The sequence below is a fragment of the Sceloporus undulatus genome, chromosome 6 (assembly GCF_019175285.1).
Source record: "Sceloporus undulatus isolate JIND9_A2432 ecotype Alabama chromosome 6, SceUnd_v1.1, whole genome shotgun sequence".
Taxonomy (NCBI): Eukaryota; Metazoa; Chordata; class Lepidosauria; order Squamata; family Phrynosomatidae; genus Sceloporus; species Sceloporus undulatus.
The window spans coordinates 101,875,287-101,901,327 of NC_056527.1; the positions used below are offsets into that span (position 1 = coordinate 101,875,287).

At 39.7% G+C, this 26,041-nt stretch overlaps 2 protein-coding genes across 2 annotated transcripts; both read right to left on the reverse strand.

Annotated features, from left to right (window-relative positions):
- Window positions 1-7,404: 7,404 nt before the first annotated feature.
- On the reverse strand, window positions 7,405-8,376 carry LOC121933761 (olfactory receptor 10AG1-like). Its single transcript, XM_042473752.1, has one exon. The coding sequence runs from the start codon at window positions 8,374-8,376 to the stop codon at window positions 7,405-7,407; it is 972 nt and encodes a 323-aa protein (XP_042329686.1).
- Window positions 8,377-15,218: 6,842 nt separating this feature from the next.
- LOC121933762 (olfactory receptor 10A7-like) lies at window positions 15,219-16,178 on the reverse strand. The gene has a single exon (XM_042473753.1). The coding sequence runs from the start codon at window positions 16,176-16,178 to the stop codon at window positions 15,219-15,221; it is 960 nt and encodes a 319-aa protein (XP_042329687.1).
- Window positions 16,179-26,041: the final 9,863 nt, after the last annotated feature.

Genomic DNA, 26,041 nt, shown 5'->3' on the forward strand with positions numbered 1-26,041 from the left:
TGGTTCTTCCATGTCTGGCTGGGTCAGGATTCATCTGTAGAGGTAAGAAGGCATGTGAGTTTAATGCTTAAATATGCATTTGTGTGGCCACTTGAAATGAAACTGAAGGAGGTGCTTACATAACTTGAATTGTCACTCAATTAATCAAGTTTGCAATTGGGAAATTTGTTCTCCTTTTCCTCATCTCCTCTCTGGAAAACTAGCCATTAGGAACACCCGAGATAGCTATTCTTACAGCCACGTTAGCTACTCTTGAACATATATTTTATAGCAACGCATGAATGTGTATTTCAAGTAAATGTGAATTTGGAGTACAGTCAGTTTGTATCAATAATGTGCATATCACATGCTCATATTCTATGAATAATTTTACTGTTTTTTCTCTCTGCTATGAGAAAGGCTCTTGCAGTTTTCAAGGATTATTTCACTGTTCAGGATGTAGCCGGTAAAAAGACCTGCACATGCAGGCGATTTTGTACAGTTGATGACATTTTCTGTGCAGAAAGATTGGTTTTCAGCTTGGAAATGTGACTTTCTTGCACAAAACCACGTTTCTTTAGGGAAGCGAATTCTGTGCAGAAATGCCATTTCTGCGCCTGAAAACAATCAATGTGAAGTTTCTGCATAGAAACTAAACTGATGAAAATACTTCTGTCCAAGAGTCTCCTCATCAGGTTTCCCAGATCTCAGGGAACCATTGTTCATTTACTATTTGAATATCTTTCCATTCCTAATTTGAACTGGCAGCCGATACACTTTTTTTAAATGAAAAACTTATCACTGCTTTTATTAAAAATACCTTCAAGTCATTTTCCAATTGAGGATGATGCGAAGGCGAACTTCTCATAGCATTTGCTGGCAAGAGATTTGTGCAAAGGGGGGTTGCCTTGCCTTCTTCTCAAGCTCAGAGAGTATGTCTTACCCAAGGTCACCCAGTGGATTTCCATGGCTGAGCAGGGATTTGAATCCTGGGTCTCCGTGTTCCTGGTCCAGGGCTCAAACCACTCACCACCACAGATATACCTAAGTAGAAAGCTGTAAAGCCAAAACCATTATTTTGAACACAATGTGGAATCTTTAAGTTATAAGCACTTCAAGCTTTATACTTTCCTTCTTAGGATTCATCTTTATCTCCAATCTGTAACAGTGGGATGACTTACTTAAAACAGAATACCACCCTCACATATTCGGACTTCTATTTCATTCTTCCTCTCCCTCTCTCATTTTCTTCTTATTTCTATTTTATCTTTCTTTCTATCCTCACAGTCTTACACTCACAGTGCCATCAAGGAGCTTCCTTCAAAGTAAGAAAAATTGGATATCACATTTATACCCTTTCTCTCTGACTCCGATTTGTTTAGATTCTAAGGAGCAAATGAAAAAATGAGAGAGTGCAATCTAAAAGTATGCCTATTTTGAATTAAGTCCCACTGAATCAGCAGCAGTTGGTGGTTCCCCTCAACGTGGAATCTGCTCTGAGTTTTCAGATTAAACTTTAAAGGCACTATCCAAGTCCTGAATTTATGTCAGGGGCAATTTTATCACTTGGGACAGCGTCCTATGCTGTTTAGCCTAAAATCTAGATCAGATTCTCTATTGTCATGGAAGCCAATCTGCCATTGCTTGAACCCAAGGTTTGAACCTAGTAAGTGTATCTAGAATTGCAGCCACCAAGGAAGAAAGAGGAGTTACATTCGTACTCACATATCTGAACGTAAGCGCCACTGAACCTAAATTGGACTGAATTCATAGGAGGTATGTGTAGAATTGTCCTTCATAACTCTCTTGCTCACTTTCTCCCTCCCCACTCCCCTTCTTTTAAAAATGTAAACAAAGAAAATAGGCAGCTGGTACTACTACCACCATTAGGGTAATTTATGCAACAGAACTGACAAAACAGAAATGGAAAGAGGAAATAGCCAAAATATTGAGTGGACACTGGATGGGGAGAAGGAAGACTGGTGGTATTCTGTTTGTGTGCCACAGTTGCCATATCACCTATGCCAGTCTTCAGTGTTTGCTAATCCTACTGGCCATGCTGCTTGGGGGACATGAGAGCTCAAGGAACCTGGTGTACAGAATTTGCTGCCAAAATATGTACCAATTGTCATTTGTTTAAAGGTTGATACATAACTGTCACAGCCAACGTTGTAGTAACTGGGCATAGACTATGAGTCTGGAACCAGGGTTTGAATCCCATTCGTCATGGCAACCTGTTGGATGATCTTGGATATTTGACATCTCTCTCATCAGAGAAAGGCAATGACAAACCCTCTGTGAACATGTTCTGCCAAGAAAACCCCATGATAGGGGGGAGATAGCAGGAGGAGATCCGTCATATTACCACCCTTGATGACTTTAAAAAGGCTTTCAAGATGGATCTCTTCGGCAGACCTTCCAGACTGACCTCCCATTACAAGATAATCCTGCCCACCCCCTGGCTGTTCTACTCCACTAGCCTTCTTTTTAACCATTGTATATGTAATTTTAATCTTGAATTTGTAATTGAATGTTTTCATTTGATGTTGGTGGAGAGTTAGGGATTGCATAATTTTGATTATGTAATGCTTGTATTGTATTTTCCTTTTAGTGTAACCTGTAGGGAGAGGCAGGATCATCAATCATCATCACCCCAAATCTCATCATCATCATCATCATCATCATCATCATCATCATCATCATCATCATCCTCCTAGAGTTGATGTAAGTTGGAATTGTCTTGAAGGCACAGAATAACAACAAAATGAACTGTAGTCACTTTATTTTTTGTTAACTGATGCTATGAGTGCATTCAAGTGACTTGAATGCACACAGCAATAAACAAATATCTTGCAAAAAGGTAGCCAATAACAGGTAAATTCTGTGCACTTATTCTCACTTTTTTCAGGTTTACATTCTGCCAGATTAGCAAATCAACGCCTGGTTTCAGCCATAAGACAGTCCAGAGAATGTAAACACTAGAAATATGCCCCCTTGCTGATGATGCTTTATGTGCTGTTCTAGAAACTGTACAGTTCATTTTTAAGAAGGAATTAATTAGGGGTGTAGACCCAAGACACATACGTTGTTACAGTTACAGTTGTATATTTTTTAAAAAGAGACTATTAATTCCCATGCCAGTAGAAATGCAATGTTAGTAAATTAAATAACTGCCATTTTACTACCCTTTCATGACACCCAGAATCACCTGGCTGAAATTGATACCTCACCATCACATACCTTCAGCACCATAGCTTAAAAACGGCTTGGTGGTGATCTGGAAAGACATAGAAATGTATCAAACTATGTTCTACATTCAACAAAAAGGATGAAGAAATAGAGCCAGCATGGTGTAGTGGTTTGAGCACTAGACTACAACTCTAGTGATCAGGGTTTGAATCTCCTCTCTGCCATGGAAACGCATTGAGATTGGGAGGGTGTCACTCACTCACCCTCAGATAGAGGCAAAAGCAACATTTTCATTAAAATGTGAATTTCTTCCCCACCCCACTCTGGTGACAAAATGACAAAATAAGAAAGGGCACAATTCACTGGGAAGTTCTGCTGAACAAGGGCTCTGTGTTAAAATACAATGGAACATAAACAAGAGAAATTATGTTTTCAGCAGCACACAAGATCAGATCACATCAAATCACATCACTCAGAATAACTGAAATAAAGTAATCCTCAGTAAGATAATCAAACAGATAATTGTAAACAATACAGTTTTCCCTTGAAGTTTTCTAAGATGTGTACTGTTATGTCTCATTAATCTTCCAAGATTTGTCCAAGATTTTTGGAAGCCTAGAAATATAAAGTCATGGACCCTAAGAATTCTTTTCTCTTATATCAAGTTATGTATTAAAATGCTCAAAACCCCATATACACGAGGTTGATTTCATCATATTGTTCTTGAAATAATTTCTAAGATAATATAGCCGGAGCAGTAAACAATATACTTTGTTAAATGTGTAGTGGGCAGCAGAATCTTTTACCCTTTCTCTACAATTGTTTATAAATCAGATGCTATTCCGGCACCACAGTAGAATCATATATCTAGTGCAGTGGTTCTCAACCTTTGGTTCTCCAGATGTTTTGGACTTCAGTTCTAAAATTCCTGGCTGTTGGCCAAACTAGCTGTGGTTTCTTCTGGTTGAAGTCCAAAACTCTTGCAGGACCAAAGGGACCACTTACCACTATCTTTGGAGGACCACAGGTACCACTACCATAGTGCAATCCCAGCCATCTTTCCCAATCCATCCTATCCATCTCTATTCTTAACTAGGTTGTGTTGGGTTTAATGAAACTTACTCCAGGTAAGTAAGTATAGGATTGCAGGCTCAAAATTTATAATGGAAAACCTATAATTCCATTTAAATTCCAGCTCTAAATATATGTTTAGTTCCAGCTCTACATATATATATTTAATATACAGTAATTCTAGTTTATTATCAAAGAAGGAATGTTACCTTCTTTGCAGCTGTATTGCTCCTGTTCACAGCCTTGAATGGGTGTTGTATTTTCTTGCTTGGATCACAGCAGGGAGTTCTGGCCTTTTGTCATGTGAAATAGTGCCCTCCTGATGTGTACTGAAGATGGTCAATGTGTGAGGACATGGAATGAAGCTAACCTCCAAAGGGCATTGTTAACTAAGGCAATGTTTTTCATTGGCATCAGCTCCAGCAATGATGAATTCCAATGGGAGTAATGTGTTCCACTTGGGTAAACACCAGATAAACTACTTTTAAAATTAGGAACACTAAAAGAATCCTTCTGGGTCAGTCTAAACTTGTTCCTATTCCACAATCTTGACTCCAGACTTCACCACTTGGGTGACTAGAGAAAGGTCATGAACTGTATTTTGGATTTTGCAATTCCACATAAGGGAGACTCAACCTGTACATGGTAATTATTCATACTTCATTCTCTAAAATTACAACAAGTTTCCTCTCTATCAACCAACATATGCTCATGTTTTTGATATTTTAATCTTGTTTCAAGGCTGATGGCCTTGGAGGAGGGAGACCCAGGCACCTTGAAACACCAATGTTGTTGCTTTGGTGGAAGTGGGTGGCTTCCATATCACCAAGATATGCCACTGACAACTGTCCCGCTTCAATCCATCGGGAGAGGCGGGAAAATATAAATAAAACTTATTATTATTATTATTATTATTGTTGTTGTTGTTGTTGTTGTTTTTAGCAATATCTGTTATCTGAATCTCAAATTTGTAATATTATGGCCACTAGCCTTGTGCCATCCTGTGTCCTCTGAATTTCATTTAATCTTCTTCTAAAGCCATCTAAGCTAATAGCAATCAATCAGAACAGCTTTGGGTAGTGAGTTCCTTAGATTAATTATGCATTGCATGGAACAAATTTTCTTTTGTCTCTTCTGTTTCTATAACCATGTGTACATATGTAAACAGGACCAGTGCCAGAGGCTGGCAGTGCTGGATATGCTTTGAGGCCAATGTCTTACAGCAGGCCTGATATCTACCCATGCTTGGCCATGCTTTTGCTCCACCTCATTCCTGCTGTCACTTCCTGTTCCCCTGCTTTACTGAGTGAACTAGAAGTGACAGAAATGATATGTTTGGTTCGTCATCTAAGTTGAGACCTATATGTTCCCATCCCCCATATTGCAGAACCTTTTTGCTATGAAGACTTGGGCTCTCAGGACACTGAAATACAACACATTATCTAGCGTAGATAGCACACAACTTGGGCAGGTTTGGAGGCCAATTTTTACTGTCCCTCCCAGGAATCATACTCTATGCTACCTTCTCCATAAAAATGTGTTATTTTCCTGGATATCCCAAAACACAATTTTTTTTGTAAAATGTGGTAGTGCATTTACAATACAGTTATGGCACTAAGAAGCTTCAGAAGTGAAATTCTCCTTTTGTTGCATACCATTTTATTTTTGGGTTTTAGCATCTTCTGGTTGAAGGGGCTGAAATGTCCCATTGCCGTCAAGGGTGGAGGAGAGTCCTACTACATTTCCTGTGCTGAAGTAAGGCGCGTTACAGATGTGCCGAAGGGGCGTACTAGGGTTAGAAAGGGGTGTGTTAGGGTTGAGAAGGGGCATCCCTTCCGGATGCCTCTTAATCCTAATACGGACAGAGTCCGTACAAAATGGCAGCGCCCGTCCACACGGGGGCCGCCATTTTGATGTCATGGATGCCGCGAGTGCATGACTAGCACCTCGCGGCACCACTTCTGGGGCCCAGAAAGAAGCGCCATTTTGACGCTTCTTTCTTGCTGCGCCCGGGAGCTGCATGGTTTGGCCGCTGTAGTTCCCAGACGTAGCAACCGGCGGCAGTGGCAGAGTGCCCTTCTTGGGCGCTCTGTAACGCGCCTAAGATTCAACAGCTAATCCAGTTAATTCTTATAGATGGAATGGAAGCAAGTATCATTTTGCCTGAGGTGGCATAACATCATTGGCTGGCCCTGCCATTCATTATGATTCATAGGGCTGTGACTTGCCAAAACCTAACCATCCAATGTAGTCTAACTGTCATTACCAACTTTACCATTAGTTGGAGTGAGGCAGCCTTTTCAAGTAACATACAGTGGGCCCTTGCCTTACACTGGGGATCTGTTCTGGACCCCCTCATGTAAGGCAAGTTCCTTGTATGCTCAAGTCCCATTGAAAATATCGGGGCTCGTGCCTGTGGCCCCATGTCTTTATGTCACACAGGTTTCAATATAAGTTGAAATATGTGTATGGGGCACCCGCGTATGACGCAGGCACACTGTATGTTGGAAGGTGCCTGCTAAATATTGGAGAAGATATTAATTATGCCACATGACCTACACTACATCCAAAGGTTTGCTGGGGGCTTCAGATGTTGTTCCCTTTTGGCTTCCCTCTTCCCTGGCCATATCCAGCACCTTCCACCACCATGAAATATCATCAATGAGGGAAACTGACCTTTAGGGGAAAAAAAAAGATTATCCACCTTACACACTGCAGACTTTGGTATTGGAATGGAGAGCATGGAAGAGAGAAAAATAAAAGATGTTAAATTTCATGGTGTTATCAGAATTACTACTCTGCTCTCCTTCAGTCTGAACTAACTGTGATTGATCAAGAGTGAGAAATAAAGAATCAAAAAGCCCCTCTTCTTCTTTTTTTTAAAAAAAAACTCCATTATTTATTTAATTTTAAAACATTATGTCAAAAGAAAAAGACCCTTATTTTGACTGTTACAGATTAAATGCATTAGGAATGCATGGATCCAGATGATGTAAAAGATAATATTTCCTCATATAAACTTGCCATGTTTTGAGACCCAGATGGGAAGACCTTCTCTTGGTTCCAGCACCCTCACAAGCATATTTGGTAAGGATATGAGAGAGCCTTTTCAGTGGATGTTCTCAGATTGTGGGTTTGGTGACAGAATGAAATCATAGGTAAGATTCAGTGGATGGTCTCAACCTTCCTAATTTCAAGGGCTCTTTTATTATTGAAAAGCCTCTTCAGGGCAGCTTTCACCTCCTTGTTCCTTAGAGTATAGATAAGGGGGTTGCAAAGAGGAATTATAATTGTGTAGAAGAGAGACAGTAACTTGTCAATTTTCATGAAGTCAGGGGTTTTGGGAAGGACATATGTAAATAATGCAGAGCCATAGAAGAGACTCACGACAGTCACATGAGAGGAACAAGTAGAAAAAGCCTTCTGGCGACCTGTAGCTGATGGCATGTGCAGTATAGCTCTGGTGATGTATACATAGGAGGCCAAGATGAGCACAAACGGAGCCAGTACAAAGGTTGTGTCCTCAAAATAGAGTGCCAACTCATTAGCATAGAGGTCTGCACATGCCAAGTTGAGAATGGGTGGGATGTCACAGAAGAAGTGGTCCATCTCGTTGGGACCACAGAATGGCAGGGAGAAGATGAGCCCAATTTGTACCAGCTGCATTGGGAAACTGATGATAAATGAGCCAACCACCAGTCCCACTCGCATCCTTTGGTTCATGATAGTCATATAGCGCAAGGGCAAGCAGATGGCAAGATAGCGGTCATAGGCCATGGCAGCCAGGAGGAAACACTCAGCCCCACCTAGGAAAAGCATGATGAACATCTGGGAAGCACAGGCTGTTAGTGAAATGGAGAGGTCCCCAGTGGCAAGACTGGCCATAATTTTGGGAATGGTTACTGAGGTGTAGCACATCTCCAGTCCAGAGAGGCTGCGGAGGAAGAAGTACATGGGAGTATTCAAGGCAGGGTCCATGGTGGTCACTACTACAATCAGACCATTTCCTAGTAGAATGGTCAGGTAGATGGCTAGGAATGCTGTGAAAAGTAGGGCAGGGTACTTATGATATCCCAGCAAGACAAACTCATTCACAGTGCTTTGGTTTCCCCAGTGTCCGGCCTGTTGGCTATCCATCTGCAGAACGAACAGAGAAACATACAGATGCTTAATTACCAGCAATAATTCCCTGATTTAACTTGTTGAGGTAAGGGTTTGCTTTACCCACTCAGTCTCAAATATGCTGGGAATTTGCAGATGTTAAGGGCCACGCTTAGTGTAGCCAGGTGAAACAAGGGACAGAGTTTTTGTCCTTTTGTAGAAGATGGAATTTCAGCATGTCTTATGGCACTTGACAACCCTAGCTGCACCCTTAACAAATGCATCATTTAGGAAATAGAGGCGGCATGCATCTGCATTGAAGAAATAATCCAGGTTGAGGCCACTTTGCCATGGATTGATGCTATGGGATTCTAGGAATTACAGTTTGTTGTGGCACTGGAGCTCTCTGCCAGAGAAGGCTACATGTCTCATAAAATTACAATTCTTAAAATTCCATAACATGGAGCCATGGCAGTTAAGGTGGTGTCAAACTACATTATTTCTGCAATGCAGATGCAGCTCTAATCTTGAAATTTACAACATTCTATTTTAGCCAACTTTGTCAACATCTGGTTTTGTGATATATTTGACCTTCTGTCAAAGAACTCTGGTGCCACAACAAGCTACATTTCCTGTAATTCCATAGCATGGAGCCATGGCAGTTAAAGTGATGTGAAACCAGGTTATTTCTGTAGTCCGGATGCCTGAATAGACAGGACATTACATGGCATCTTATGCTGTCATTAGTTCTAGCTTCACCATTACGTTGGAGATAGGTGGGCCTTCGGAGCAGAACAGTAGTCTAAAGCTTTAGATTTTTCTGTTCTCTGGAATAGTCACAAGGGATCTAAGCTACAGCTGAAGCTAACATGCAATTTAAGGTATAAGTACATGTTACAAGCATTAAAGTGGCTTAATAACCCTTTCCTCCATTACATTTTTTCTGAGGCTGCATCTGTAATGCAGAATTAATGCAGTTTGACACTCCTTTGCCATGGCTCAATGCTATGGAATTCTAGGATTTGTAGTTTTGTGAGGTATTTAGCTTTCTCTGTTAGAGCTTTGGTGCTACAACAAACTACAAATCCCAGGATTCCATAGGATGGAGCCATGACAATTAAAGCAGTGTCAACCTGCATTAATTCTGCAATATGGTAGCAACCTTAGGCCTGTTACAGACAGGCCAAAATAAAGCTGCTTCGAGTCACTTTGGAGGTATGCTATTTCAATGATGCATGCGTCCTATGAGTCCAAAAGCCGCACCAAAGGCACACTCCAGTTCTAAGGACTGGAGTGCAGCTTTGGTGTGGCTTTTGGACTCTTGGGACACATGAGTCATTGAAATACCATTCCTCCAAAGTGACTCGAAGCAGCTTTATTTTGGCCTGTCTGTAACAGGCCTTAGTCTCCTGGTGATCAGCCATATCCACTGTGTTTCTATTTGCTTCCTCCTAGCCACTTCCACATATGGCAAAACTGTTCTGAGCATAATAATAATAATAATAATAATAATAATAATAATAATATTTATTTGTATACCGCCCTCTGGCAAACCAATCTGGGCGGTTAACAACAGTAAAATATAAAATATGACAATTAAAAACACTTTATCCCTCCCCCCCTTAAGACAGTATTAAATAGTATAACATATTAAAAATACAATATCAAGGATAAAAACAGCAATTAAAACTAAAAACCCTGATATGGCCTTTTAAGCTGCATAGATTTAAAATGGGCTAGACACAAAAAGAATGTAATTTTAAAAAAAGCTATTATGAGGGAAAGGGATGAACTTCACTTTCCACCTAACCTAATACAGCAAACCATTTCCTAAAAGATGCAATAGAGTTGGAAAAACTCAAAAAACATTTGAACTCCAGGGGAAAAAAGCCCAATAATACCTGTCAAACTGCTGAAAGTCACTTGTAACACATTAAACTGTGGATAAGCCATGTTTCCTTCTGAGGCAGGCAACCAGGAGCCAAAGGGATGCATGCAGTTTTTGGAGTGATTGCATTCAGCTTATGGTTTAATTTCAAAAGCCCTCTACATTTATTATCAGTTTCGAACTTGGAACAGTGCATCACTCCTTTCCCAGCAGAAAGGGTGGGTGAAGCAGTTCATGGAATAGGTTCACCTATTTTAGCTTGCACCAGCCAAAAGCTTTATGCCATGTGGCCCCTGGAAGATTACCCATGAAGAAATATGGCCCTCAACACAAAGAAGTTTATCTGAAAAAGAATTATATCTGCCCATGTTTGAAATTGCAATAAAGAAGAAGGGGACTTTAGATAGGAAGGTAGAAGTAAGTAGTAGAAGGTAAGAGTAAGTGTATGACAGTAAGAGGGAGTGTGAGAAGGCTGGAGGAAAGAAATGTAGGAAAAGAAGTGGCTTTTTGAGAGGAAAGGAAGAGTAGGAAGTGCAAGGGGGGACAATAAGAGTTAAGTAGAAGGAAAGAATGAAAGAGTGGTGCTTAGGGAAACATTAGAATAAGAAAGGAATCTAGAACAGAGATCATTATTCGCATGGAATAGATGTATAGATTTATATATTTAAATTTAGATTTATACATTTAGATTATAGACTTTCATCCAAAAATACTATACAATACTACCAAGAGGTGTTATAAGGCTAGGTTAAGGGGATAGAAGAATGGAAGATGAAGGTTTAATTATATTTAATTAACATGCTTTAACATTCTATAAAGGAAGTATAAGTATTATGACATTATGTAAGGTGATTGGAATAGTGGAAATTTGAAGTTTTCTAAAGATGAAGCTAAACGAAGTAATATTGTCTTGAAAATGTGTAGAAGATACTTTGTGTGAAAATAACATTGTGTATGAAAATGAATACAGATATATTAAAAAAAATGTAAAGAAGTTCATCAATGATCCCTCCCCCCCCCATGATCTTTGCATTTCTAGTTTAAAGACAGCATAGATCACTCTCAATCATGCCCTGGTTTATTTCTGTTTAACACATCAAACTTTGAAGAAAGCAACAACATATATGTCTGGATGCTGAGTTGATATCTATTTCATAATTCCTGTTTTCTTTCCTAAAGAACAGCAATACATTCTCTCCATTTCATACCCAACTTCAAAACAAACTACATGCTAATAAATCTTTGGTAAAACCAGACAACCTTACCTGCTAATGGTGGAAGCTGGATTAAGAACCTGAAGAGCAAATTCCAAAAAAAGCCATGTTGTGGCAATGATAAATAGAAAGCACCTCTCTTGGTTGTTACCAAATGTACTTTCAGCCATAGAACCCCTCCTGCAAACCTATATTCTGATTTCAACATATAAGTCTCCCAATTCAGTTATATGATACATGGATCTAAATAATTTCTCTGTTATCGGCTCATTATCTTCTCTCTACTATCCTCTGAGGTTCTTATGAACTATACTTATCAGAGTGGACCTTGCTGTCTTCCCTGCTTTGAATTTGCTTCCTGAAGCTCTGAAAATGATGAAATGAGAGAGAGAAGATAGTAGTGGATAGTAGGTTTGCCCAGGACAATTGAAGCAGAACATTAAATGATGCAGCACTGCCAAGGTGTGCCACAGGCAATGAATCTGGTCTGGGTTTTAGCTTGAACTTTAAAGATGCTGCTGATGCTGATGAACCTGTTTTGGAGATAACGTTCCCCACCTCGGATCACTCCTATAAAGTTTCAATCCAGAGAACTGGAAACCACTAGCCGGCATGGAGGCATACAACATTCCATACCATTTTGATACCCAAGACAGAAATACTAAAAACCTCTTCCTGATCCTGGCAGATTTGCTGTTATTGTTATTTGCCCTAAAATATATGACTTATGGCGATGCTAGGAATGAGAGACCTCCAATAATGCCAGCCATTAACTGCCCTGCTCAGGTCTTGCAAACTTAGAGCCATGGTTTCCTTGATTGAATCAATCCACCTGCAATATGGTCTCTTTCTTTTCCTACCACCTTCCATCATACTGAGGATTATAATCTTTTCCTAGCAATTGAAATATAAATGCTTGGGACCAGGAATGTTTTGGATTTAAGATTTTAGTTTTGGAATACCTGTATTTGCATATATGTACATAATATGATTTCTTGGGGCTGGGCCCCAGGTCTAAACATAAATTTCATTTTTGTTTCATATACACCTTATACACATAGCCTAAAGGCAATTTTATAAAATATTTTAAGATAAATTTGGACATGAAGCAAATTTATCTTAAAATATAAATTTTAATATATCTAAAAATATAAAATATAAATTTCCATCTCAGCCACCCATGCAGACAATTTTGGATTTTGGAATATATTTGGATTTTGGATTTCCAGATATGTGAGAACCAATCTGTTTTGCAATTAAAATGTTTTTTGTTACTGGCAAGCACTGTAGCCCAACAGCAACAAAAATAAAGAACAGTTTGCTGACCCAGAACTGGGTTGATAAGCAGTCATACATAAACTACAGCAACTAATAAAGTAGACAAGTGCATTATGTGGGGCAGAGACGGCCTGAAGTTGGGGGTCTGCTATGCTCCCTCACTAACCTAGGAAAAGCACCATAAGGAAGGAGGCACATTTACCTTCTTCTCAGCCAAAGTGCCCCTGTGTTCAACTCTGGATTCATTCCTCCTCCCAGAATCAAGTTGATCTCACTGGCACCTTTTCATAGCAACTTACAATTTCCCAGGCTATATAGAAAGTGCTTATTCACATGCAGGATGGCAAAAGGCTGTGTGGAGTCCCATAGGAACAAACCTCCTTGTTTAATTAAATGCTGAGAAAGAAAATATTTAAAATAAACTTCTAAAATATAACAAGCACTGCACACGGGGGGGGGGGGGGACAGGAGGAAATAATTGCCCTCATCCACCCACGATGTTGTCATTTTATTCCTCACATGCTTCACTGAATAATATTGTATAAATGTTGGCTGGAATTGTATATATACAAGTTGAGTCTCATGTATCTGGAATTATTAAATCTGAAATGGTCCAAAATCTAAAATGTCCACATGAGTGGCTGAGATAGTGACACTTTGCTTTTCAATGGTTCAGTGTACACCAACTTTGTTTCACACACAAAATTATTGCAAACATTGTGTACAAAATTACCTTCAGGCTATGTGTAAAAAGTGTAAACAAAACGATTTGACTTGGGTCCCAAGCTATGTTTATGCAAAAATTCCAAAATTTGAAAAACTCTGAAATCCAAAACTTTTCTGGTTCCAAGAAAAGTGGCATATAAATAAAATAAATTAAAATTGTGACCTGGGGAGAAATATTCAGTGTAGCTGCTTAGGAAAGAGGTGTTGAAGGAAAGTGGTCCAGAAAAAAGAACCTGAATATACTGGAGAAATGTGCTGATTAACTGCATAGGATGGTACTGGGATGTGGGGCAGAAAGCATGCAAGGATGGACTATCTAGTTTCCTGAGACATGGTGTAATTCATGAATGTTGGATTAAGAGTCTGGGAGAACAGGATTTGAATCCCAGCTTTGTCACGGAAACTGACTGGATGACTTTGAGTATGAACTTTATTGCACTTGTTTTTCAGAGCATGAAATGTTCTGGTCAGAAGTCTTCCGACCGAGCAAAATGGCGCCCATCAGTACTGAAGGAGGATAGCTAGGCACAACGGAACGGAACGGGGCCTTTTGGGCATCCTCTTCCAGTGTCCTTAATGCTCCGAAAAATGAGTGCGATAAAGTTCTATATCACATTCTCTCAGACTAAGAGAAAGACATGGCAAGCCCACTCTGAGCATATCTTAGCAAGAAATCCCTCAGGTAGAGTCATCATAAACTGGAGCTGACTTAACATAATAGCAATAACTCAGTTTCATGGTTCAAGGGCTTCTCTAGTAGAATTATTACTCTGCTCCCACTTGTTTTGATTCCTGATAAGATAGGTCAAATAAAACAGTGAAAACTGAACTGGCCAAGCATTAAAAGGCATTTATATCTTCAATGGTGCCCCAAAATAGCACCCCATTATCATGGAGCCATAGTGAGGGCTTCCTTGTATTGGAAAGACAGCTCCTTAGTGCCTTCTTTAGGTCTCTAAGTCTGAAAACATATATGGCAGCTGAGGCTTTTAAAGAAGTAGGAAAGGATCTCTTGAACCTCTATAAACACATGGCACAAATATCATTTATTCAGGACAACAGAGCAGATGAAGGTAGAAGAGTTTAGGCTTATCAGAAAGCAAAATGCTTTTGTGAAACTTTAATGAAACATCTTTTCTTCTATAGCCAATTTTTGAAGTTGGGGGCTGGATTCCACTATTTTTGGACATCATGACAGATGCACAATCAGTTTGTGGCAAAATTCAAATCCATTGGTCCTCCATATTCATAGATTCTGCATCCACAGATTCAACAATCCACAGCTTGAAAATATATTTTTAAAAATCCCAACAGGCAAACCTTGATTTTACCATTTTTAAAAAGGTTACAAACAAACACATTGATTTTACCATTTTACCATGGATTTTGGTATCCATGGGGGGGGGTTGCTGGAAAAAAGAACCAGTGGATACCAAGGACTTATTCTATTCAGGGATATTCAAAATTCAAGTGAGAATATTTTCAACAACAAAGCACATCATGACCTTCAATTATGCAACGGCAGTGGAGGAAGAGTTTTTTCATAGCTAGGTAAACCAACTCTTTGGGATGACCACTCTGAGCATAGTCACTAGGAGTTGTAATTTCAAAGTAAAGTATACTTTCCAACCACTGTCAGCCCTGCCCATGATTGCAAAAGGAATCTCATCAAGACCTTGTCAAGGATCAATTTGGTCTCAAAGGTAGGTAGAATTTTGAGAAGAAGGGCTTATTACACAAGGTGAATCATTAAGTTACTCATTGGTTTTCTCTCATCCTGTGTTCACCTTGAAGAATTCTTTCTGGCTCAAGAATCGACTGAGGCTGGCCTTCACCTCCCTGTTCCTCAGAGTGTAAATGAGAGGGTTGCAAAGAGGAATGATGACTGTGTAGAGCAGGGAGAGCACTTTGTCAGCTCTCACAGAATCACTGGTCTTTGGGCGCAAGTACACAACCATCGCAGAGCCATAGAATAGACTGACCACAGTGAGGTGGGACGAACAAGTGGAAAAGGCCTTCTGACGGCCAATGCCTGCTGGCATGCGCAAAATGGTTCTGCTGATGTATGCATAGGAAGCCAAGATGAGCACAAAGGGGATTATAACAAAGAGGATGTTCTCAGTATACACAGCCAACTCATTGACGTACAAATCAGTACAAGCCAGGCTGAGTACTGGTGGGATGTCACAGAAGAAGTGGTCAATCTCATTGGGTCCACAGAAAGGCAAGGAGAAGATAAGTCCAATTTGGATCAGCTGCATTGGGAGACTGATGGTGAATGAGCCAGCTACCAGCCCTATCTGCACCTTGTGACTCATGACTGTCATGTAGTGGAGAGGGAGACAGATGGCAAGATAACGATCATAAGCCATTGCTGCCAACAAGAAGCACTCTGTTGCACCCAGGAAGAGCATAAAGAACATTTGTGTAGCACAAGCTGGCAAGGAGATGGAAAGGTTGCCTGAGACCAAATTGGCCATCATCTTAGGGAGGGTGACTGAAGTGTAACACATTTCCAGCCCTGAAAGGCTGCGGAGGAAGAAGTACATGGGGGTCTTCAGGGCAGGGTCCCATGTTGTCACCACTACAATCAGACCATTGCCCAGTAAAATGGCCAGATAAATGATGAGAAAAGCAATAAAGAGGACCGTACGATGTTCTTGGTATCCCAACAAGATGAATTCTGTCACTGTGCTTTGGTTCTTCCATTCTGTGCTTGGGTCAGGATTCATCTGTAGAGGTAAAGAAGGCATGTGAGTTTAATGCATTTGTGGGCCACTTGAAATGAAACTAATGGAGGTGCTACATAAACTGATTTGTTACTCAATTAAAATACAGTCTGTTTGTATCAATGAATATGCCTAGTACATACTCATATTTTATGAATAATTTTACTGTTTTTCTCTCTGCTATGAGAAAGGTTCTTGCAGTTTTCAAGGACTGTTCACAGTTCAGGAAGTTGCCTGTTTAAAAGACTTGCATAGGCCAGACATTTTGTACAGCTGATGACATTTTCTGTGCAGAAAGATTGGTTTTCAGCTTGGAAATGTGTCTTTCTGCACAAAACCAGATTTGAGGCAAAGAGTGGGGTTCTATGGCTTAGCAGGGATTTGAATCCTGGTCTCCCAGGCGCTTTACAGACTGCCCAAAAAGGGCGGTCTGCCGGCGCTGCTGGTTGCTGCGTTCGGGAACCGCAGCGGCCAAACCGCGCTATTCCCGGACGCAACAAAGAAAATAAATATGTAAACAAAAACTATAAACAAAGAAAATAAAGTAATTTTATGCAATATTACAGACAAAACAGAAATGGAAAGAGAAAATAGCCAAAACACTGAGTGGTTGCTGGATGCGGAGAAGGAAAACTGGCGGTATTCTGTGTGCTACAAGGACCACACAACCTATGCCAGTCTTCAGTTGTTTACTAATCCCATTTGCCATGTTTCTTAGGGAAGATGAGAGCTCAAGGAACCTGATGTATAGAATTTACTGCCAAAATATATACTAATGGCCATTTGTTTAAAGAGTGATACATAAACTGTGACAGCCAACATGCTGTAGCAGTTTGGGCATTGGACCATGAGTCTGGAAGCCAGGGTTTGAATCCCCACTCATTCATGGAAACCCGTTGGATGATCTTGGACATTTGACACTCTCTCAACCTCAGAAAAAGATAATGGCAAACCATCTCTAAACATATTCTGCCAAGAAAACCCCGTGATCTTAGGGTTAATGTAAGTTGGAATTGACATTCAAGTGACTTGAATGCACACAGCAATAAACATTGTAGAAATACAATGTTAGTAAATTAAATTACTGCCATTTTACTGTCCTTTCATGACACCTAGCATCACCTGTCTGAAGTTGGTACCTCACTATCACTAGCAAAAGTTCACCATCACATACCTTCTGCATCATGACTTAAAAGAGGCTTGGTGGTGATTCTCTTCCAGGAAGATCTGGAAACACATAGAAATGTATCAAACTATGTTCTATATTCAACAAAAAGGATGAGGCAATAGAACCAGCATGGTGTAGTGGTTTGAGCACTAAACTACAACTCTAGGGATCAGGGGTTGGTCCTCTGTCATGGAAACACATAGACCATGGGATAGTCCTCAAATGGAGGCAAAGGCAACCCCCCAACAAATCTTGCTAAGAAAACTCCATGGTAAATTCCTCTTAGGGCAAAGGCACATAACACTGACAACAAAAGGTAGGCGTCCATCTTAATACTTTGGGTGATATTATTGATTAGATCCCTTACCATAGACAGTAACAATGAGTAAGACAAATATCAGAACAAGCAAGAATGTAACAAAGGGAAGTAAACAGCAGTAAAGAAAATCAGGGGTGAGATGATGGCGGAGCTGTGCAAGGCGCCAATGCACTTGGTGGATGGGTTTCAGCAGTTCAGACTAGAATCTGGAGTTTATTCACATAGAAATCATCATTCACCACTCATTAAAATAAACAAAAATCACACAATTCTGCAAGACAACTCTGATCGTGTAATCAGATGGTTGCTGTTGTTGATATTGTTGACATGTGCTTTCCAGTTGTTTTTGATTTGTGAGGTTTTTGCCTTTGCCTTCCTCTGAGGCTGAAAGAAAGTGACATGTCCAAGGTCACCCAGAAGGGTTTCCATGGATAAGAGCGAATTCAAACCCCGGTCTCTAGACTCATAGTCCAATGCTTAAACCATTACATCATATTGGTAAATACTGACAAAATGTAGGCACCAACAAATCTGTTAATTCTGCTTTTGCTCAGTCTCTTATTTTCCCAGCTCTAGTCTGTTTCATCCCATTTGTTTACTGTGTATAGCCCACAAACGCACATTTTTGCGAGCAATTTCTCCCAATATAATGTAATTTTGCATATTTTAAAACTAATAAATACATTGCATGAATGCATGCTTTAACTAGATAAGTGTATTGCAAAATCTGGAACTGCAGGGATAAAAAATATAATTGCTTTTCAGTTCATGTATTGGAACAGAAAGTGGAAATAGGTAAGTTTTCATTAGAATGTGAATTTCTTCCCCAACCCTCTCTGGTGACAAAATGTCAAAATAAGAAAGGGCACAATTCACTGGGAAGTTCTGCTGAACAAGGGCTCTGTGTTAAAATACAATGGAACATGCACAAGAGAAATTATGTTTTCAGCAGCACATAAGATCAGATCACATCAAATCACATCACTCAGAATAACTAAGATAAAATAATCCACAGTAAGATAATCAAACAGATAATTGTAAGCAATACAGCATTCCCTTGACGTTTTCTAAGATGTGTACTGTTATGTCTCATTAATCTTCCAAGATTTGTCCAAGATTTTTGGAAGCCTAGAAATATAAAGTCATGGACCCTAAGAATTCTTTTCTCTTATATCATGTTATGCATCAAAATGCTCAAAACCCCATATACACAAGGTTGATTTCATCATATTGTTCTTGAAATAATTTCTAAGATAATAAAGCCAGAGCGGTAAACAATATACTTTGTTAAATGTGTAGTGGGCAGCAGAATCCTTTACCCTTTCTCTACAATTGTGCATAAATCAGATGCTATTCCAGTACTACAGTAGAATTATATCCCTAGTGCAGTGGTTCCTAGTATTTGGTTCTCCAGATGTTTTGGACTTCAGTTCCCAGTATTCCTTGCTGTTGGCCAAGCTAGCCGTGGTTTCTCCTAGTTGAAGTCCAAAACTCCTGTAAGACCAAAGGGACCTCTATCTTTGAAGGACCAAAGGAACCACCACCATAGTATAATCCTATCCATCCTGCCCAATCCATCCTATATATCTCTATTCTTAAGTAGGTTGTCTTGGGTTTAATGAAACTTACTCCAGGTAAGTGAGTATAGGATTACAGCCTCAGAGTTTATAATGAAAATCTTATAATTCTGTTTCTAGTTCCAGCTCTAAATATATTTTTATAGAATTCTAGTTTATTATCAAAGAAGGAATGTTACCTTCTTTGCAGCTGTATTGTTCCTGTTCACAGCCTTGAATGGGTGTTGTACTTTTCTTGCTTGGATCACAGCAGGGAGTTCTGACCTTTTGTCATGTGAAATAGTGCCCTCCTGATGTGTACTGAAGATGGTCGATGTGTGAGAACATGGAATAAAGTTAACTGCTAGCTAACCTAACCTCCAAAGGGCATTGTTAGCTAAGACAATGTTTTTCATTGGCATCAGATCCAGCAGTGGTGTATTCAGATGGGAGTAATGTTCTTCAGTTGGCTAAACAACAGATAAACTACTTTTATAATTAGTTTTTTAACATTAGGAACACTAGAAGAGTCCTACTGGGTCAGACCAAACTTTCTCCTATTCCAGTATCCTGGCTCCAACCTTCACCACTTTGGTGGCTTGACAAAGATCATGAACTGTATTTTGGATTTTGCAATTCCACATAAGAGAGACTCAACCTGTACATGGTAATTATTCACACCTCATTCTCTAAAATTACAAGAAGTTTCCTCTCTATCAACAAACATATGCTCATATTTTTGATATTTTAATCTTGTTTCAGGGCTGATGACCTTGGAGGAGGGAGAACCAGGCACCTTGAAACACCAATGTTGTTGCTTTGGTGGAGGTGGATGCCTTCCATATGACCAAGATGGAGAATCCACTCCAGGTTTAAGGATCTATCCAAGGTGCTGAACTGTATCCTCCATACTGGTTCAGCATTTGAGGGGGCTTCCTTAAAGTTTGGACCTGTCACTGGAGCAGATCCATTTCCTAATGACATGGAAGCCATCAGTTGCCATTGACAACTGTTTTTAGTAATATCTGGTAGCTGAATCTCAAAGTTGTACAGTACAGTGTCCCTTGCTTTACACAGGGGATCCATTCTGGATTCACCCAAGTAAAGCAAATTCTGCATATGCTCGAGCCCCATTTAGATGAATGGGGCTTGTGCATACGGCAGTGCAGCAGCATGGCAGTGCAGCGGTGCAGCGGTGTGCATGAGCCATGGGTGCACACCCCTTTACTCTCTATGGGACACGCCACCCCTGCCTCCCTACACGGCTTTCAGCATATGCTGAAAGCTGTGTAAAGCACGCCCGCATATGAGGCGAATGCACTGTACTTAAATATAATGGTCACTAACCTTGCGCCATCATGTGTCCTCTGAATTTTGTTTATTCTTCTTCTAAAGCCATCTTAGCTAATAGCCATCAGTAATAACAGCTTTTGGTTCCCTAGATTAATTATGCATTGCATGGAACAAATTTTCTTTTGTCTCTTCTGTTTCTATCACCATGTCTATGTCATATGTGTACATGTGTAAACAGGACCAGTGCCAGAGGCTGGCAGTGTTGAATACACTTTGAGTCCAATGTCTTACAGCAGGCCCGCCATCTACCCATGCTTGGCCATGCTTTTGCTCCACCTTTTTCTTACTATCACTTCCCATTCCCCTGCTTTTTCTAATAATAATAATAATAATAATAATAGTAATAATAATAATAATAATATAGACTACAGCAACCTGCTTTTTCTGAGTGCACTAGAAGTGACAGAAATGATAAGCATGCTTCATCATCTAAGTTGAGACTTATATGTCCCCATCCCCCATATTGCTATGTTGTGCAGAACCTTTGTACTATGAAGACTTGGGCTCTCAGGACACTGAAATAAACACACTATCTAGCAGAGAAAGTAGACAACTTTGGCACAGTGGGAGGTGACATGGTGCTCCTTTGGTGCTGTGCCAAGATGTCACACTCCAAAAGGAGCACCAGAAAGTGCCACCGCAATAGCAAAGGAATCTTTTCCCTGGTGCAAAAAGGAGCAGCATTTTGCAGTTTCTTTTAGTGCCAGGGAAAGGCCAGATCGGGGCTGTGGTGTGTAGTTGCTGCAGCCTGATCTGGCACTGAAAGGGTTGGTATCAGGCCACTCCAAAGGGGCAGTCTATTTAGCCCCTTAACCCCCTCCTCCATTGGCACCTTCTTTTTCTTGTGTGTCATGTCTTTTTAGATTGTAAGCCTGAGGAATAGGGAACTGGAAAATCAATAATATGTAAGCCGCTCTGGGAGCTTTTTGGCTGAAAGGCAGTGTATAAATCAATAATTAAAAAAATATTCATTCATATACCATTCAAGACACAAAGTGAATCTGGACATCACTTTTTTTATTCTCTTACAAGCATCATTGATTGATATTTTTTTCCCCATTCCATGAAATACAATAGAATCAGCACAGGAGAGTTTCATTAGTACATTTAAGCAAACCATCCCAATCTGCATTTCTTGTACAAGATGTTCTCCTGAACTCATTGGAACACTTATCCTTTGGCCTGTGTGTTTGTCTGAATTTTTTAATGCATTTCTTGGCTCAAAAACTAAGTGCACAGACACTGCATTAGAGAAATTTGCATGGAAAATCTGGATGGCTCAGGAATTGCATTCACAGACACCTCCATTAGGGAAAATTATACAGAAAATGCTTCTGGCATGAGAACAAGTTGGTGGCAATAAAACTGATGCAGCATATTGGCTATGACGGCAGCCCTCTACTGGATCTGGACATTATGAAACTGACCAATTCTAATTCCTGTATATGTAAGACTACATATGAAGAAGTACCAGTAACTCTTATACAGGATTCTGGCCATAGGTTTTATTAAATAAATTGATAAATCCCAAGCAAACAAACAAAGCTAGCCTTGGGGACTAATTGGTACCATCCAAATTTGTGCATGTGTATAGTTTTAAATCGTCTTCAATTGTTTTATGTTTTAAATTGTTTAATGTACCTCTCAGTTGATTTAAACTGCTTTAAAACTGTGCTATGGCTATATAGTTATAGGTATATAGCTATATTGCCCAGGGATTATGGGAACTGTAATCCAAGAACATCTGGAGAATTGTGTAATTTCCAACCTGGTCTGCCCAATAAGACCCTAACCCAACCACTTAATTTTCAGGTTGTATATTTGAGGAGGATTTGTTTTACTAATTTTTGTGCATGTGGCATATTTTCTAATGTTGGTTGGTATCCCATCAGTAATTTATGAAGGTGTAAATCCAATTTAAGCCCACATAACTGACTTTTTCGGTTGTTGCAGAAGTCAGAATTCTCTACTGGCAGTGCAACACCATCTTCCCAGTGCAGAAAACACTTTTTATGGAAATAGAAAGCTGTATTGTTTATAATGGGACTTCACCATCTATGGATTTTGTTATTCATGTGTGTGTGTGTGTGTGTGTGTGTGTGTGTCCTGCCAAACCCCGGCAGATACCAAATGCTCACTATATAAATTAATATACCTTGGTGCCTATCTTAAGACCAAGGCCCTTTCACACTAAACCATTATAGCACAACAATTCTACTTTAACTGGCATGGCTGTATCCTATAGAATTTTGGGTTGTGTAGTTGGGTAAGCACTAGAGATATTTGGCAGAGAATTGTAAATGCCCCTTCTTATGCTCCAAATCCTAGGCTTGCATAAGATGGAACCATGGCAGTTAGAGTAATACCACTGTGATTTAACTATGCACTGTTATGTCTGTAGCACAGTGGATTCTGTCCTTTCACCAGTGCTGTGATTTGATGCAAAGATATGGCCTCCTGTATTGAAGATGAGGGAATGCTATTTTGTTCTTTGACTTAAGCAGCAACATGTCACGTGAACTGAGTGGGAAAATTGGAAATCTCTTATTCTTTATCAGCCAATTTTACACTGGCTGTTTCGGTTTGCCTTTGGCTATGTCATTTATTTATTAATATTAATAAGTATGATGGAGTGAGAGTCAATAGCTATACTGACAATGGATTTCTCTCTCTGTCTACATCAGCTCTCTCATTGCTAATAATCAGTTACTTGGAAACTTTATTTCAAAGTTAGCTTACATGCCTGATATGTGACCTCTTGGATTGTGTTGGATGTGGCACTGATAATTACGCCTAATTGCAGGGTTTGGCCTTGGCTTATGCTTTGGAGAGAGGCCCCTTTGAGAGTTTGCACTAAATGGTAAGAGAAGCATTCAGGTAAACACAGCCCAGAAGCAATGTCATTCACTAAATTAGACCAGAACTTCTGGCTTTTTTTCTCAACAGAGATGGAAAAAGTTTTGCCAAGTCATTCCATCTTTGGCCATTCTCTCCATTGACATTGCTAGGCCAAAACTATAGTGAGGGCCATGGATACTTTGTGCTCTGCAGTGGCAGTTGGTGGCTCCCATGACGGTGGGATGGTGAAAAGATTAAAGAATTAAGCCTGACTTTTAAAACTATCCAAGCCCCCAAACAGGTCCAGCATCTTGGATAACTCCATTAGAATTTACCAAAAAAACCCCCCAAAAAACACAGAGCAGATTCACCACCAGACTGAGATTGGAGCCACTAGCTGCCATTAGTGCTCCGTTCAGACAAACCCTGTGCTAAGGTAAATTGAATTAATGAGACAAATTAAGCATATTTCCATGGAGCTCATCCATATAATCTAGTTTCCCTCTCAGCCTCGATCTATCATGATTTTCTAGCTGTTTGGTCTGCTATGGGGTTGCAGAAATTCAACGGATCATCCCATGAAGAGTTCTCTGCTAAACGTTTGGTTTAGAATAGCCACTATTTGGACATTCAGCTGTGTGTGTGTGCATGTGCGCGTGCGCACGCGTGTGTATTATTCTTCCCTTGTTTCCAAAATTGCTGGGTGTTTCCACTTCCCAAACCATTGTTTTCTCTGTGCTAGTAATGCATGTGTGGTGTGCCTATGAGCAAATGTGTATCTTTCCTTCAGCAACACTGGATGTTGCCCTCAGGGCTGAAAAGGTTATGTATTCCAACAATATTTCCCAACATGCCCTGATACTTAGGGGTAGGCAGCAGGAGCCTTATTTATTTATTTAACAAGGTGGCTTCCAAAGAGATTCAGTTTTAAAAAAACCTAACAATAATGTTAAAAACCCAATTAAAAACCCTACATTAAACAATATAAAATGATTTAAAAGGCATGCAAAAGTTAAAAAAATATGTAAAGCATACATCTAAATAATAACTTTCCCTGCTTAACCATTAAAAGCTTGCTTAAACAAAAATGTATTTTCCTGACAGTGAAAGGAAAGAAGGGAAGAAACCATTCTAGCTTAGAGCATTCCAGAGGGTGGGAGCAGCCACTGAGAAGGCTCTTTCTCATGTTGTCACCAGGTGAGTCTGTGATGGTAATGGAAACAAGAGAAAGCCTTCCTCTGTAGATCTTAGAGCTCTGGCAGGTTTGTATGGGGAGAGAGCAGTCTTTCAGATAGTCTGGACCTAAACCACATAGGGCATAATAAGTAATGACCAGTATTTTGAATTCAGCATAAAGATGAACCGGTAGTCAGTGAAGCTGTTTTAGCTGTGGAGTTATATGCTCCCTATAACTGGCCTCAATCAGCGTTCTGGCCAGAGCATTTTGGATCTACTGAAGTTTCTGAACAGTTTCCAAAGGCAGCTCCATATGGAGTGCATTACAGTAAAGCAAATGGGATGGAATCAAGATAAGTGTCACTGTAGCACACATTCCAGTAATCAAATACAGTTTAACAACCATAGTTGTACATGTCTATATACTAATACAGATATAGTTGACAGAAAAACATAGCTAACATTTTTTGGGACCTGGATATGTAGTGCAGCTGGGCCACAGGGAAGGTAGACCAGGTTCTACTGGTAGATGAGTTCTAGCATTATTTGCTGTTGATTGATAAATATCAGCTGACTTCCAATTGTTTAACAATGACAATATATTGAAATGACATTCCATTTTTTTGGGACAATACTTTTATATATCTGAGGCCCCATACAGACAGGCTATAATAAAGCTGCTTTGGGTCACTTTGGAGGCCTGCTGTTTAAATGATGCATACCTCCTAAGAGTCTGGAAGCTGTGCCAAAGCCACATGGTTTCCGGACTCTTTGGACACATGCATCATTTAAACAGCATACCTCCAAAGTGACCCAAAGCAGCTTTATTTTGGCCTGTCTGTATGGGGCCTATAATAATAAAAAAAAGCTTGGCAATAACAATGTCACTGGGTATCTGGATGGAAAGTACATGTTCCAAAGTGGAAATGTGATAAACATAAGGAGTCAGTTGTGACCATGTGAATCTAAAGCACATTCCTAAATGAATTTCTGGTACAGTTGTTCTTTGAATTTTCAAAGAAAAAAACATTAAAAGGGAAAAAGAGAAAACAAAGAGGAAAAAAAAGACATTGGTAGAGATCCTACATGACTGAGAACAGTGTAACAATCCCATAGACAGGACCTATGAGAATACATAGCATATATAGATATCATACAGTATATGCATACTTTTATGTCATCTCTCAAGAACTACAGATATCTTTTGCCTGGATATTGCCAAGTTCTTTGGAATATGCCATATTAGAGTTCTGAACAGAATCTTCAAATATTTAATAAGGATTAAATTTATGTGTGTGTATATGTGTAATAATAATAATAATAATAATAATAATAATAATAATAATAATATAGTTTATTTGTATCCCGCTTTTCCAAAACCTGATCAAAGCGGCGAACAACAGCATATAAAAACATTCCAATAAAATCAGTTAAAAAAACAGTATTAAAAACAATA